At 34.7% G+C, this 14,942-nt stretch overlaps 1 protein-coding gene across 15 annotated transcripts in view; it reads left to right on the top strand.

Moving 5' to 3' along the window:
• Positions 1-14,942, top strand: part of LOC106881030 (CREB-regulated transcription coactivator 1) — a 170,834-nt gene that overhangs the window by 93,621 nt on the left and 62,271 nt on the right. For all 15 annotated transcript variants that reach the window (XM_089361220.1, XM_089361219.1, XM_089361216.1 and 12 more), the window contains one exon: positions 12,769-12,860. In XM_089361220.1, the coding sequence (XP_089217346.1) occupies positions 12,769-12,860 (92 nt within the window). The remainder of the gene's footprint in view (positions 1-12,768; positions 12,861-14,942) is intronic.

The following is a 14,942-nucleotide window of genomic DNA, read 5'->3' as shown; positions in this document are numbered from 1 at the left end:
ATGTTAAACTACTGGCTTTATTGTGTTGCTACACAAACTGACATTATAGAGATACAATATCAGGGCACGAAAGTTTACGATGAGAAGAGTTATGGTTTTAGAGGTTCTTGTTCCCAACTCTGTCAAATGCTTTTGCTGATGGTGAAGACAATAAGATAACTTTGTCGGAAATGTCCCAGCATTAGTGAGGGCTAATGTCTGTAAGAGAGACAATAAACACCTCCACAAAAACTACATCTACTTATTTAGAAAAATGGTTCTCCATACATTACTGTCATTGACTGTGCTTCATATCAAGAAATGGTGCTCATAAATTACTATTAGGTAAGATAGAGGGTGCAGGTGGGCATATTCACTTGTGTCCATTAATGTTAAGTGATGTTTGGACATCTATATGCCAAAATATTTAATCACCAAACAAATGAATGTCAGTCAGAATGTGTGTGTGTTTGTGTATCGTTTTAGTTGTTGAACTGTGGGCCATGCTGGGGCACCACCTCAAAGAGTTTAGTTGAATAAATCAACTCCAGTTGTCAAGCATTGGTTGACACACATGCACACACACACACACACACACACACACACACACACACATGTATGTATGTATGTATGTCTTCTGTCAGCATGCATTAATATCTTTTTATGTTATTAAAACAGTGTTTTCAGAGCTCATTTGTTCATCATCTGCTGCTCTTTGTATTTGTGGGATCTGTCATTTGTGATAGGAATTCAATTATATGACACATATGAGCATTGTTCCTTGTTTCTTTCATGTTGTTGTTGCTGTTTAATACTGACTTTCTAATTGATCTTTTTAATGCTTTCACACTCATTTTGTTTACCAATTCTATTGTCATTATTGTTAAAGAAAATGTGACTCTGTGCAACAACAACAACAACAAAAAAAAAAAAAAAGGAAAGGAAGAAAAATCAGAGAAAGAAAGGAATGCTGCTGCTGTTGTTCTAATTTTCTCTCTCTCTCAGATTACTCTCAGATTGCTTGCTAACCCTGTCAGTCTGTTTTCATTTCTGGTTTCAGCCGTCTGCAAACTCCTTCCTGTATTCTCAGCAACAAGAGTGTGTGTGTGTGTGTGTGTGTGTGTTGCTACTGTTTATCTCTGCCATTGGTAATACATGTGTATGTGAGTGACGCTATATATATATATATATAGTGACACACACGCACACATACATAAAAATGCACACACGCACACACACACACACACCTGTGTTGCCGAGATAACCTGTTGCTCTGCTATATCATAGATTACTGTCGCTATTCTTTTCTCCAAGACAGTATTCTAAGAAATGTGTTCCAGCTGCTAATCTTACCACGATGATGACTGGCCGCCACCCCCCCACCACCACCATTGTGTTGTCTCTTTTTACACACACACACACACACACACAACTTGCTTCTAATTATTACACTATCATCAATACATTGCTTTCTTTCATTCCTCTCCTGTTGTATTCTTTCCCCCTCTCTCTTCCTATACATTCCTCATCCTCCTCGTTTCCATCCTTCGGTGCACCACCCTCACATTTTCCCCATATCTTTCTCTCTTCTGTCTACATCAAGGGGGAGGAACCTTGAAGCAAATGATAAAAGAACCTATGTAAGTGCATCTGTGCTGAGAAAAATAATGAATTTTTAATTTTATAAATTCATAGCTATGTAATTATATTTAATTACTGCTTGGGTCTTAAGGCTTAAGCAGTTTTTACATGTAGGTTTATAGAGACTACATCAAGAAATAGTTTCAAATTATAGTGTGGCCAAAATTTTACTTGTGTGTACAGGGTTCCCCACTCCTGCCTACACGGTCATTTGACCTGCTAGAAATAGTAATGAAATCTCCCTCAAATTACACCCTGGTATCTTAACAATGGAAGGGCACTTTGCACTCTAGGTAGCTGTACTACTTTTGATCATAGATTTACTGATAAAGACTGACCTAGGGTTAAGCAACTACTGTCTCTGCTGTACTACAACTTTATACTGTTACTTTCCTCTACTAATTCCCTCTGTGTCTCTTCCCCACCTCTTGTATTTTCTCTTCCATCTATCTCCTCTCTTAGTCAGCGATTCTTCTACCACAATCCTATCATTTACAGATGAACAGCTTTTACCAGTTAAACGTTAGTATCTTTGTTTCTGTGCAAAACATGTTCAGTACAGTTGTATTATGGCCCCTCCAGCCATTCTCATCTCCGTTACCATAAGCAGTCTCTTAGCTATATTGAGAAGTTGAAAGTTACAGTGACACATTTTCATATACCTAGGAAGGTGTTTGAAAATGTTGAGCATTAATACTTTGTGAGAAATTAGATAGAAACTGTACAGAAGAGAAGGTCTCTACTTGTTATAAGGTGTAGACTCAATCCATCACCTGGTTTTATATTCATCTAGTCTTTGGGTGCTTTTAGTAGAGTTCAAGTTATTGGAGTCAGGCTCTGATCTGAGCTTAATCCATGAGTCATGATTTTTTCCTCTCTATGTCTTCACCAATGTCAGAAGCTTTCCCCAAAAATACCTCCAATACACTGTGGAGGTCTGCCTTTTCTTTCCTAAAATATGTGGTTACACAGCAGCAACACCTGGATGCTGTACACTTAAGTAGTGTTGTGGCTAAACTCTTAACCTTCATTGTTTCAAGAGATTCCTTGGAGATGATGTAGTACACATGTAAGAGAACCTTCATCCTACTAAAATACAAGTGCTACTGTCTCAATAATGTTTTCACTAGTTCAGTTATATCAGACTAATAACTAAACAGATCCATTTTTAGGTGAAATAGCCATGGGGTCCAGACAATCATCCAGAGATGCCGTTCACTACATTTAGAATTGATATGAAGGCCTGTATAGCTATGAAACTTGAGACAATACAGAAAGAGCAAGATAAGATCAGCATCAGTGAACAGAGGAAGTGTTATATGAAAAGAGGGGCAAAATACAGGTAGCAGAGAATGAGTGTGATGCATGAATCATCTTTATTATGAATCAAATAATGATATGTGTGTCCGTCCCCGCAAAATTTTAAACAATTGGTTGATTTATGCTACATTGTTGACCCTTCCACCTACCACTTACCACACCAAATTTCCGCTCTATCCTAACCCCATCCTTCACAATTCACACCTCTCACTATTTACATATTTCATTCTGCCAAAACAGATGTGAAGCCTGGTGCAAGTCTTCTGCCTAGCCAGCCCCTGTCAAACCATCCAAACGATGCCAACATGGAAAGCGGATGTTAAATGATGATGATTCTCTGTGATCATCTACTTCCAGCTCAATGACTGTTGTTCAGCTATAAACACTTGAAATTACCAGCTGGCCACTAGTAAGCTAAGCGACCTCGCTGTGTCTGTTTGTGTGTGCATACACATGATATAGAGCAGTATCCCAAACTTATGTTGTCATGAAACCTTGATACAATTTTCCAAAAATTGCAGAACCCACCAACAAACTCTGCCACCTTAATTTTAGTTAGACATTAAATGAAACAAAAATTGTTTTAGAGAATTTATTGATATAAAAAAAAAAGTTATGGAAAAGTAAAACGCCATTATTTTCTTGTGGAACTTGAGAATTTTTTCACAGAACTCAACTTTGGAAACAACAGTATAGAGGCATAAGGGGAAGTACATTTAACTCTCTCTTTCTCTCTATCTCTCTCGTTCTCTCTGTCTGTCTGTTTGTCTCTCTCTCTCTCTCTCTCTCTCTCTCACACACACACACACTTTCTCTCTCTCACAACTATGAAGAGGAAGATAGTGTGTGATAAGGAGTGAGAGAGTTCTTGTAAAAAATGCTGTACTCTTAGATGTATCTACACACACACACACACACACACACATTTTTATATCTTAGGAGTAAACAAATTTTAAACAAGTGGCTGTTTGGTAAGAAGTTTGCTTCCTAACCACATGGGCAAGTGTCTTCTATAGCTCCAGGCTGTCCAAAGCCTTGTGAGTGGTTTTGATAGGTGGAAATTGAAAGAAGCCTGTCACATATATATATGATTATGTGTGTGTTTCCATGATGTAAACAATTGTCACTGTCATATAAGCAGTGTCATTCATTTCCATGTCTGGCCATGGAGAAATATTATTTTGCTCAGAAACAAATAGGCATTGGCGGCAGGAAGGACATCTGGCTATAGATAATCTTCCTCAATAATCTTCATCCAAACCATGCATGATGAAAAACTGGAAATTGATGATAACACAAAATGTAATTCAGTAATATTATCCTTCAGTCTATTGAAACAATTAGTTTCACCATAACCAGTTCTTCAGGTAATAGTACAGTTGTATTAGAACAGTAGTTCTCAACCATTTTTTTAATCTGTAGACCTCTTTGATCCTGTTCTATTCTGGTGGACCCTCGTAGCCATTCTATCTTTATAAACTAGTCTCTTTCAAAATTGCTATTTTGTTTTTCTCACACTAACTTGTTTAAGTTGAACTCTATAAAATGTTAGAGAAAGAAATACATGTAAAGCAAAATTTTTTTCATGGACCCTTAATATATTACTACAAGTCACCAATTTACTATTTTGCTTGCATGGACTCTCAGAAATCTTATAGGGACCCCAGTTGAGAACACTGTATTAAAAGAAAAAATGTTTCATATAACTCCTGAAGTAGCTATGTCTATCTGAAAGTATTTATTTCTAAAATCTCTGTTGCCTCTGTCATGTGTTATTTTGTCTGTGTTTTTTTATGAATTTACTAATATGATAAACATACTAGAAAAGTATTTATCAGAAGAGGTATTTAAATTTTAATATAGGAATGTAAATAGTACGTAATGCAGGAGTAGAGCAGTGTGTTCCCCCCCTCGCTTAAAATGTCAATCTTGCAGTATCTATTTGTTACTTTAGCAAATTTATGAGGCATCAGTGCTGACTTCTTTCCAATATATATACAATAGTGATGAATTGTATATAAGCATACACTAGATGAGATAAGCAAAATCACAGACAATGATCCATGTACATATAGTTATTTAGATTAAAATTTTTTATTTAGAAGCAGATATCATCCTCATCATTTAATGTTCACCTTCTATGCTGGCATGGGTGGTATATATATATATATATATATATATATATATATATATATATACATATATATAGTTAAAAAAAACAACAACAAAAAAACAACAAAGTGAGGACGTGATATGGATAGTATTATTGGACGCTCAGGAAAGGAAAGAGAGAGTGTATGACGTTTCGGGCGTAGCCCTTCGTCGGAAAGATGGAAAGTTCGGAGAATGGAAGAACGGAGAAAGAGGAAAATGGTACTGATGCCCACGAGGTTACATTATATTTCGATTATGTATTTGTTCATTTTACATCTATTTTTCTATGCTAGTATGGGGTGGATGAATACATGTTATTAGGGCATTATTTCACAGTCAGATGCCCTCCTTGTCACTAATTCCTACCTGTTTTGCAAATAAGAGTGTTTTGTTTTTTAAATATTATCTCACTTGTCTTCAAAGGTGCAGAGCTACAAGATGAGTTTGAGTGGGAATGTCAGCAGAAAAGTCTTTTTGGCTCAATGCTCTCATGTGGTTTGCAAAACGTAAACTTTAACCTAGCCACATGTAAGCATGCACACATGTGCGCAACAGGCTTTCATACAGTATGTCTACTTTTATATGAGGCATTGGTCAGACCAAAGCTGCAGTAAAAGTCACTTTTCCAAAGTGGCTCACACACACACACACACACACACACACACACACACACACACACACACACACACAGATTGCAGTATGGGTGTGTGATTAAAAATTTCCTTTCATAACCACAGTTTCTGCAGCTGGATGCCCTTCCTAACATAGTGTGTACTGGATGTTTTTGTTCATGCCACCAAGTGGTAGTGAGGTCACCAGGTAACTTAGAAGAAAAGAAAAAAAATCCTCTTTGACCAAGTGGGGTTATATTTGAGAGAAGGGAAGGTGGTTTTATGACAGGATAAATAGATTCTAACAAATATGTTACCTAAATAGTTTTTTCTCCGGTCTTGGAATTTCCTTAGTTTATATTTATAAATGATAGGAATGTGTTAGAAGCTGGAATATTGAATAAATATATAATTTTTCTTTAACTCTTTTAAGTTTTTTTAAATATTATTCATTGAGTGTGTAGATGAAAAGAGGGACCAAACACAGACAAATCTTCAAAAACTAATGTTTAGTTGGGCTCTAAAACACTTTCCAAAGTCAGGTCATATAATCGAGATGTTTGTTTTAAATTTACATTTGTGCATTTCCTGCATTTGCAAGCATGTTTCTTGTTTTATTTTTTAAGAAAAAGGAAAAACATACCTGGCTATTATTGCTAGTTAATGAATTCCAAATCTTGTGTAAATTAATAATCCAGTGGGTTGCTATAGTAATGTTTCTCCTCTGATGCTTGCCTTAAAAATATTTCGTATTGGCTAAATAAGAAGTGAATTGTTCAGCTAAATCTTTATTCATTAATTATTAATTGGTTTTTAATGATCTCAGATGAACAGAAAATAAAAACAAACAATTATCTTAATTAATTTTTTTTTGAGAAATAGTTCACTGGAGGTTTTTGTTTAGTTGCAAGTTTGCCTTGCATGTGCAGATTTCTGATGAAAGGTCTTCCAGTCATGACAATATAGTCTGTTCCTTCAGCATAACTTTTATAAGTCTGTGTTAGCCAATGTATCTATCTCTTTTTAAGACAATAGACTATCAGTTGAGGGGGATATTCCTGCTATTTTTAGCAGGTTGACCTACTATAAAGAGCTCCGATAGTTTATTCAAAGTTTTGAAACATTTTTATAATTTATTAATAATTTTAATTTCTGTAACATCTTTTAGATGTAATTCTAAACCTTAGATTATTAATCATCCACAAAGATATTATCAGATCGTACATGCATGGCTGTGTGGTTAAGAAGCTTGCTGTCCAACTGTGGTCTCAAGTTCAGTTCCACTGCACAGCAAACTGGGTTATTATCTTCTACTATAGTCTTGGGCCTACCAAATCCTTGTGAGTAGATTTAGTAAACAGAAAGTATGTATGTTTGTGTGTCAGTGGTTATCCCCACCAACATTGCTTGACAAAAGATGGTGGTATGTTTATGTGTCCTAACTTAGCGGTTCGGCAAAAGAAACCTATAGAATAAGTACTAGGCTTCCAAAGAACAAGTCCTGGGGTCGATTTGCTCGACTAAAGGTGGTGCTCCAGCATGGCCACAGTCAAATGACTGAAACAAGTAAAAGAGTATATAAACGTGTGTGTGTGTGTGTGTGCACGCATGAGTATCACATGATAGCTGTAAACAAACATCACTCACATACAAGCGATGTTTGTTTTCAGTCTTTTTTCGAAAAACATGTCTGGCCATGGGAAATGTTAACCTTGTTTTGGAACAGGTGAAGGTTGGGGATCAAAAAGGCACCTGGATGCTGAAAACCTTCCTCAACAAATTCTGTCTCCAAGCATGGAAAAGTGGATGTTAAATGATGATGATCAAGGCAACCAGGTTTTTCTTTAGTGACTGAATAGTTAGTCTCAATGTTCATGCCACCATGGGTCAGCTGGGTCTCCCTTGTTAACCTCTTCTGTGCTTATTTGAACATTGATCACTGCATAGATGTTCTCAGATAATTATGTGTGAGTAGGTTTGTAATTATAGCACATTGTACAATTAGACTCTTTCCTTATCTCTAATTGATTCTAATTATGAAGGAACCTCTATGTGGTTGTTTGTTCTACTAAAAACATCAGTTAAATTTTTCTCAAATCATATCCTACAGCCTTAATAAAAAAAAAAGAAAAAGAGAAGGATAATTAGATAATGTAGTTATAGGATATATTTAAAGAAATGAAAGACTAGTTGGTCATGTCTGAAATGCTTTTGATCATAGATCTGCTCACTCATGGTTGACCTGTGGCTAAACAACAATAATCAAAAGATAATTTATTTTAGAGTTATTATTTTCAACAATTCATTAGTAATGTTTCACAAAATATGCAGTCTCTGTGATTGTACTGTACTGTGTGTGATTAGAACATAAATATTTGGATTTCATGTGTTATACGCTTTCAGTTTTAATATATGTTAGCAAATCCTATGTTGATTTTTTTTTTCATAACACCTAGCCATTTCTTGAGAGTTATTTTTAAAATTATATAAATAGATCAGTCAATATCAGAAGTAAAATTAAATTGATTTTCCTTTCTTTTCTTTTTCTGCTAACAGATGGAGAAGTGAAATCTTCCTTGATACACCTACAATATTATTATTTCTTTCAATCTTCTCATTGGTTTAGAATTTCTTTAGTTTACTTTCTTTAATTTACAGATCCTGCATCTATTCAAGCATAAACTCTCTCTCTTATTCTGTAGCATGTGTGAAGGGTTAATGAACCTATCATTATCTGCAACATTAAACATTTGTACTACTTGGGGTTTTTTCAGTTAACACACACACACACACACACACACACACACACACACAAATCAGGTTTTAGTTTATTTTTAATCCTTTTGATGGATATTAAATATAACAATTGCTTGAGGTCTTGCCATCCTATGTAAACTTAATTATTTTTATAGGAACGTCCATTTTGAAATAGATATGCAGCTGAGTGTGTGCGTGTCCACGCATGCACGTGCATGCATGTAGCTTGCAGTTGTCATTTAAATCAATGTCATGCAGCCATATGGTGTAAGGTTGAAGAGATATTTATGGATCAGTCAGCCTTACAAATATGATCCATAGGAGAATTCAGCAATTATGTCTACAACCAGCTGGGCACAGAAGCTGCAACTAGTTTCTTTAACATGACATTAAGCCTTCTTAGGAACACTACAATCATCATCATCATATTATAATTCTATCACAATTAAAGAGCAAACCAACTATACTCCTTGTGTGAAAATCTTATAGTTTTCATATTTTGTTTTTACCACATTGTTATTAGATGAAGTTTTGCTTTTATATTTATATTTGTGTGGTTTTTGTTTTTACAAGGTGAGCTGTTGATAACAAGATCATGATTTCAAATCTTGCTATGATAATTGCATTATATTCTTTGGGAAGACACTTCACCCTGATTTCCTTGGCCTGTCTTGACAATATTTGCCATTTCAGCTTTACAGTTGATCATTTAGTAAGCAGAAGTAAGTTGACTTGGATAGAGGTTTTGTTGTGGGTCATTCTAACTTGAGTTAATAACGTGGAGAAATGGATCTCAAAATGATGGTGATAATGATGATAATCTGTTTTAAGATGGAATGGTCTACAATGATCTTACATGCCTTAACAATTCTTTCCCATCTCATAGATACTTCCAATATTTTGATGCTTAAAGAATCATATCAAAGGAAATTTTGTTGACAAGTGGTTGATGAGATTAAAATCAATACCAGCTGCTATCTTCGAATTTATTTTTACAAATAGATTTGTTTTTGTATTTTGATAATGTTTGTTGTCAAACTTTCCTTTTTTAATTTCTGGTAGTATATATATATATATATATATATATATATATATATATATATAATAATATAACTTCATTTTGATTCAAATGTTGACTTGAATTACAATTTCTTTTAAAATGTTTCAACTAAGTTTATCTATTCTAAATAATGTCACATGTTGTTATAGTTTACCCAAAGTTTACTTGGGTCCAGCAGATGTTGGATCAGAAACATTTCTGTCATGACCTTTCTATCTTTACATACACCAAATACTATGTTACCTGATCTGTCCTCCACATTTTAAAACAGTACGATGTGATTTCAGGTAGATTTGATTGTTTTTTTCTAGTTGGTTGAGCTAACATATAGAGGCTGCCTTTTTGGATTGTGTCAAGAAACTATAGAGAAGGTGGTAAATAAAAATATAGCCATTCATTTTGGATTTCTTGGCTGTGTGGTAAGAAGCTTGCTTCCCAACCACATGGTTCTGAGTTCATCCCCACTATGTAGCATCTTGGGCAAGTGTCTTCTACTATAGCCTTGGGCCAACCAAAGCTTTGTGAGTGGATTTGGTAGATGGAAAGTGAAAGAAGCCTGTTGTGTGTGTGTGTGTGTGTGTGTGTGTGTGTGTGTATATATATATATATATAGTTCTGAGATCAATTTGTTTGATTAAAAACCCTTCAAGGCAGTGCTCCAGCATGGCTGCAGTCAAATAACTGAAACAAGTAAAAGATTTATTGCCCTACCTCCTTTAACTTAAGGAGTGCATTGCAGAAGTTTTGTTCTAGATCAAGTGTGTGTAGGTAAACAAAAGTCATAAGTATGAAATTTGGTAGATAGAAACCATTCAAACCATTGAAGAAATTATATCTGTTTTTGGATTATCAATTTGTCATGCCATTTAAGACCCCCACCTGTTTTTTTTTGTGTGAAGTTCATTCCGTTGAGAGTATTTGGTTAAGGTCTGCTGTCTGTGTGTACCTTCCATTTTATTCTCACTTGGAGACAGTGCATTAAACGTGAGTAGCACTGCCCTACCTCCTTTAACTAAGCCCTAAAAATTATTGTGATGTAGGCACTGGCATTACTGTGTGGTTAAGAACCTCACTTTGCAACCATGTGGTTTCAGGTTCAGTCCCACTGTGTAGCAATTTGGGCAAGTGTCTTCTACTACAGCCCTAAGCTGGTTAATTCCTTGTTAGTGAATTTGATTGATAGAAACTGTGTAGAGGCCCATTGTATGAGTGTTTGTGTTTGTCCCACTACTGCTTGATGACTGGAACTGGTTTGTTTATGTCTCTGTAACTTAGTGGTGTTTATGTCGCTGTAACCTTGGGCCCAAGGTGCCACAGATCCACATCTGTGCCAACAGAAATCGGATGATCATGATTGGAATGACTCCGATCATTGGTCTACTTGATCAAGGCTGACCTGAGGCTAAACAACAATTAAGAAAGATTCTTTTAATAATGTAGTTCTAAATATACCCTCCTTGAGTAACATGTAGAATGGTCACAAACCGACCTCAGTTTAAATAACAACAGTAACAATATGCATGGCCTTGGACAATAATTCAGCTCTCAAAAATTTATTTACAACACAGGCTTTCAGTATCTGTAACTAACGTGGGACTTTAGCATATTCTTACGGATAGTTTTGTATTGAAATAATTTCACTTAATTGATAGTTAATTTAGAGTGTAAAGGTAACTGATTAGACTAGTTCATTATTATATGAGAATATGCAAAACATGTGTGCTAGTTTCAGCGAAAGCTTTTAGCAAAATGTCCTGATTAATTTGTGTTTAATTATATGTAAGTTGTTATTATTGTGTTTGTTCATAGGATTTATAAAGATTGTGTGAGTTGTATTACTAGAGGGAATAGATAGGTGTAGGTATGGGTATGGGTATGGCTGTGTGGTTGAGAAGTTTGCTCTGAGCCATGTGGTTTTAGTTTCAGTCCTATTGTATGGCACCTTGGGCAAGTGTTTTCTCCTATAGACCCAGGCCAACCAAAGCTTTGCAAGTGTATTTAGTTGAAGGAAACTAGAAGCCCTTCATATATGGATATGTGTTTGTGTGTGAGTGTTGATGTCTCCTTCTCTTGACATTGTATGGTAGTTGTAAATGAGCACCACTGTCATACAAAAGGTGCCCTTCATTTCCACTTTTTCATGAAAACCTGTCTGGCCAGTGGGAAATATTACCTTACTTGGAACCAGGTGAGAGTTGACAGCAAGGCATCCAGCAATAGAAAATCTGCCTCAGTGAATTCCATCTGATCCATCTGTAAAGTATGAAAAGGTGGGCCTTAAAACAATGATGATGATAGACTATGAACCAATTAGTGAAACTACTTTTCTGTTAGAATTTTAAAACATTTTAAAAATAAATAGTGTAGAAAATTTTAGTTGTTAGGATTGTGGTTTAGTTACTTGATGATAATCAAAGAATATAAAAGGGAAGATTTTTCTTACTTGGTTTAGAGATCTGTTTATAACAGAAATGAGTTGTCATTGGATTAATGATGGAGAATTTTCATTCTTTCATTTGAAACTTAACAACAACAACAACAACAACAACTCTTGTTCTATTTTAATGCATATTTTTCCTCAGTCTAAATTTTAAAAACTTTGCATATGGCAAAGTTAAAGATCTATAATGAAAGTATTTGTTGTATTTTTTTAACTAATGATTTATTTTTGATGGATGCTGAAATTTCAGAGAGAAAGTAGTGAATAACAGAGATGCAATAATAGGAAAGTTAGGGTAAATTAGTTAAATAGCATTTTAGCTTCAATCAATAGAGTATTCATTTTAAAATTAAATAAAAATAATTTCTCTTTTTTTTTGTTTTTTTTCTAGCTTTTAAAATATGATAAATTAATGTTATTTCATTTTATTTGTTATGCCAAAATTATCTGTTATCTCTTGATTATTGATATCTTAAAACAGACGTGCATATTTGCCCTTCCTAGAATTTTGGATTATATAAGACATTTTGTGTAGAATTTGTTTCTCAGATCAATTTTTTTTGTCTGATGTATCTGTTTTAATCCTGAATATTGAAAGTAATTTAAAACCTTCCAGAAATCTATTCTAATTAAAATCTTAACTTAAACCCTCTTATCTTTCAGCTGTAATTTGCTTATGTTTTTTTCTTTTGATAAATATTGAATCCTTATTTGTCCTCATCTCAGTTAAAAGCATACATATAAACACACATGCACACACACATTTTTCTGGTAACAATTCACTAACTGGAAACTTTTCTTTGTAGAACCAACTCAGATTCGGCATTACATACAAGTACAATGGTGCAACAAGTAGACAATATATTGACTTCCAACACACCTCCCACTCATAAAAGAGGTAATTCTTCTTTATATATTCGTATTCACCTGCTGGGGTTTTTTTTTTCTTTTCTTCATGCTTGTACAAAAATGTTATGTAAAGCATTGTTTTACAGCTAAACGACTTTCTTGATGCTATCCCTTATTGGCCTTTCAAATAAGAGATCTTTTATTCCACATGACTTCAACGGCATGGAGTGATTGGACTAACAACACCTATCACACATTCATTGGAGTAATTGTCAGTGTAAATACAGATACACATACATGCATGCATTTGCACTTTTCGTTTCCATCTCCCAAACCCACTCACAAGGCTTTTTGTTGGCCTGTGGCTATAGTAGAAGACAGTTTCTAAAAGTTTCATGCAGTAGAGCAGAACCCAAAACCGCATGGTTGGGAAATGAACATCTTGGCCACAAGGCTATGCCTGTGCCAGAATCTTTTACCTGTTTCAGTCATTAGACTGTGGCCATGCTGGGGTACTGCCTTATAGCATTTTTAGTTGAATTAATCCCATCACTTTATGTTTAAGCCTGACATTTATTCTATTGTTCTCTTTTGCCGAATCAGTAAGTTATGGGGATGTAAACATACCAACATCGGTTGTTAAGCAGTGGGGGAAGCAAAGACACACACACAGATATGTGTGTGTGTGTATATATTTGATGGGCTTCTTTCAGTTTCCATTTACCATGAGGCTTTGGTTGGCCTGAGGCCAAGTAGAAGATACTTGCTCAAGGTGTCATGCATCAGGAATGAACTTAAAACCATGTGGTTGGGAAGCAAGCTTCTTACCACACGCGCGCGCACACACATAAAAGATAGAATGGCTGATTAAATCAGATGCCTTAAATTATGTTACAAAAGTTTTGAATCACTTGCAGCAGATAGGGAAGTACAGAGAGTTATGATTTGGAGCAGTGTTGAAGGTTTTGAGCTTGACAGAGTTAACATGTTAAAATAAATTAAATTTTCATAAAAATGGGACTAATAGTGTTGCAAGAGTATTTTGTTGCTTTTTTTAAATGTTCTTTGTACATAATATTATGCACATCTCACACTGATATGAGATTGCACCAGTGTTCCCCTGTGGGTAAGGCATACGTGAGCTATTGGAATCTTATTCTAGATGACCAGTTTCAATGTAATGTCTGTCAAAAAACCTGCAGCACATGTGGAAGATTGACGTGACACTTGAACATTCATAATAGAAAATGTGGAAAATGGAGCCAATGCTAAAATTATATATATATATATATATATATATATATGTATATATATATATATATATATATATATAAACCCCTTTCAGGGCTCAAAAATCATTTAAGATGTCATGCTGGAAAAGAACAATTTATAATTGCAGGTTAAGCTCTGCAAGAAGCAGACAGCCACCATATATATATATATATATATATATACACACACACACACATACTTGGAAATGGATGCGTGGAGTTCAATTAAATAATAATATAAATAATATATATATTTATGTATATGCATGTGTGTCTATATATATATATGCATAAAATTATAATAAAGGGTATCTAAAAGATACCACCATGCTAGATATAACAGTCAAAACTTGACTCTAAAACCACATCAAGTATTCATACAGCACCAGGAGAGAAGACAAAGAGACAAAATAAACTAGTTTTGACTGCTATATCTAGCATGATGTTATCTTTTAGATACCCTTTATTATAATTTTAATAATAATTATTACCTATGAGGTATTTATTCCCATGCTAGCCACTTAATATGATCGGTATTTTAAATTACGATCTCATCTTATATATATATATATATATATATATATATATATATATATATATACACACGCATATATGGGTACAGGATGTCACCAACTGTATAAACAACATGAAGTACGAAAACAAATACGCAAACAACAAGAGAAGAAAAAAAATGGAAAACAGGACAAGTAACACAAAGAACGACCCTTCATCAGTTGTCAGCTGTCTATCTTCTCCTGCTTGTCATTGAATGCTCAAAATGAAGAGTAGATAGACAGCCAACAACTGATGAAGGGTCGTTCTTTGTGTTACTTGGCCTGGTTTCCATTTTCTCTCTCTCA

This window comes from Octopus bimaculoides, chromosome 12 (genome assembly GCF_046866305.1).
Source record: "Octopus bimaculoides isolate indiv1 chromosome 12, ASM4686630v1, whole genome shotgun sequence".
NCBI lineage: Eukaryota > Metazoa > Mollusca > Cephalopoda > Octopoda > Octopodidae > Octopus > Octopus bimaculoides.
Note: the sequence above shows the minus strand (reverse complement) of the source record. Positions and strands in the feature narration are given on the sequence as shown.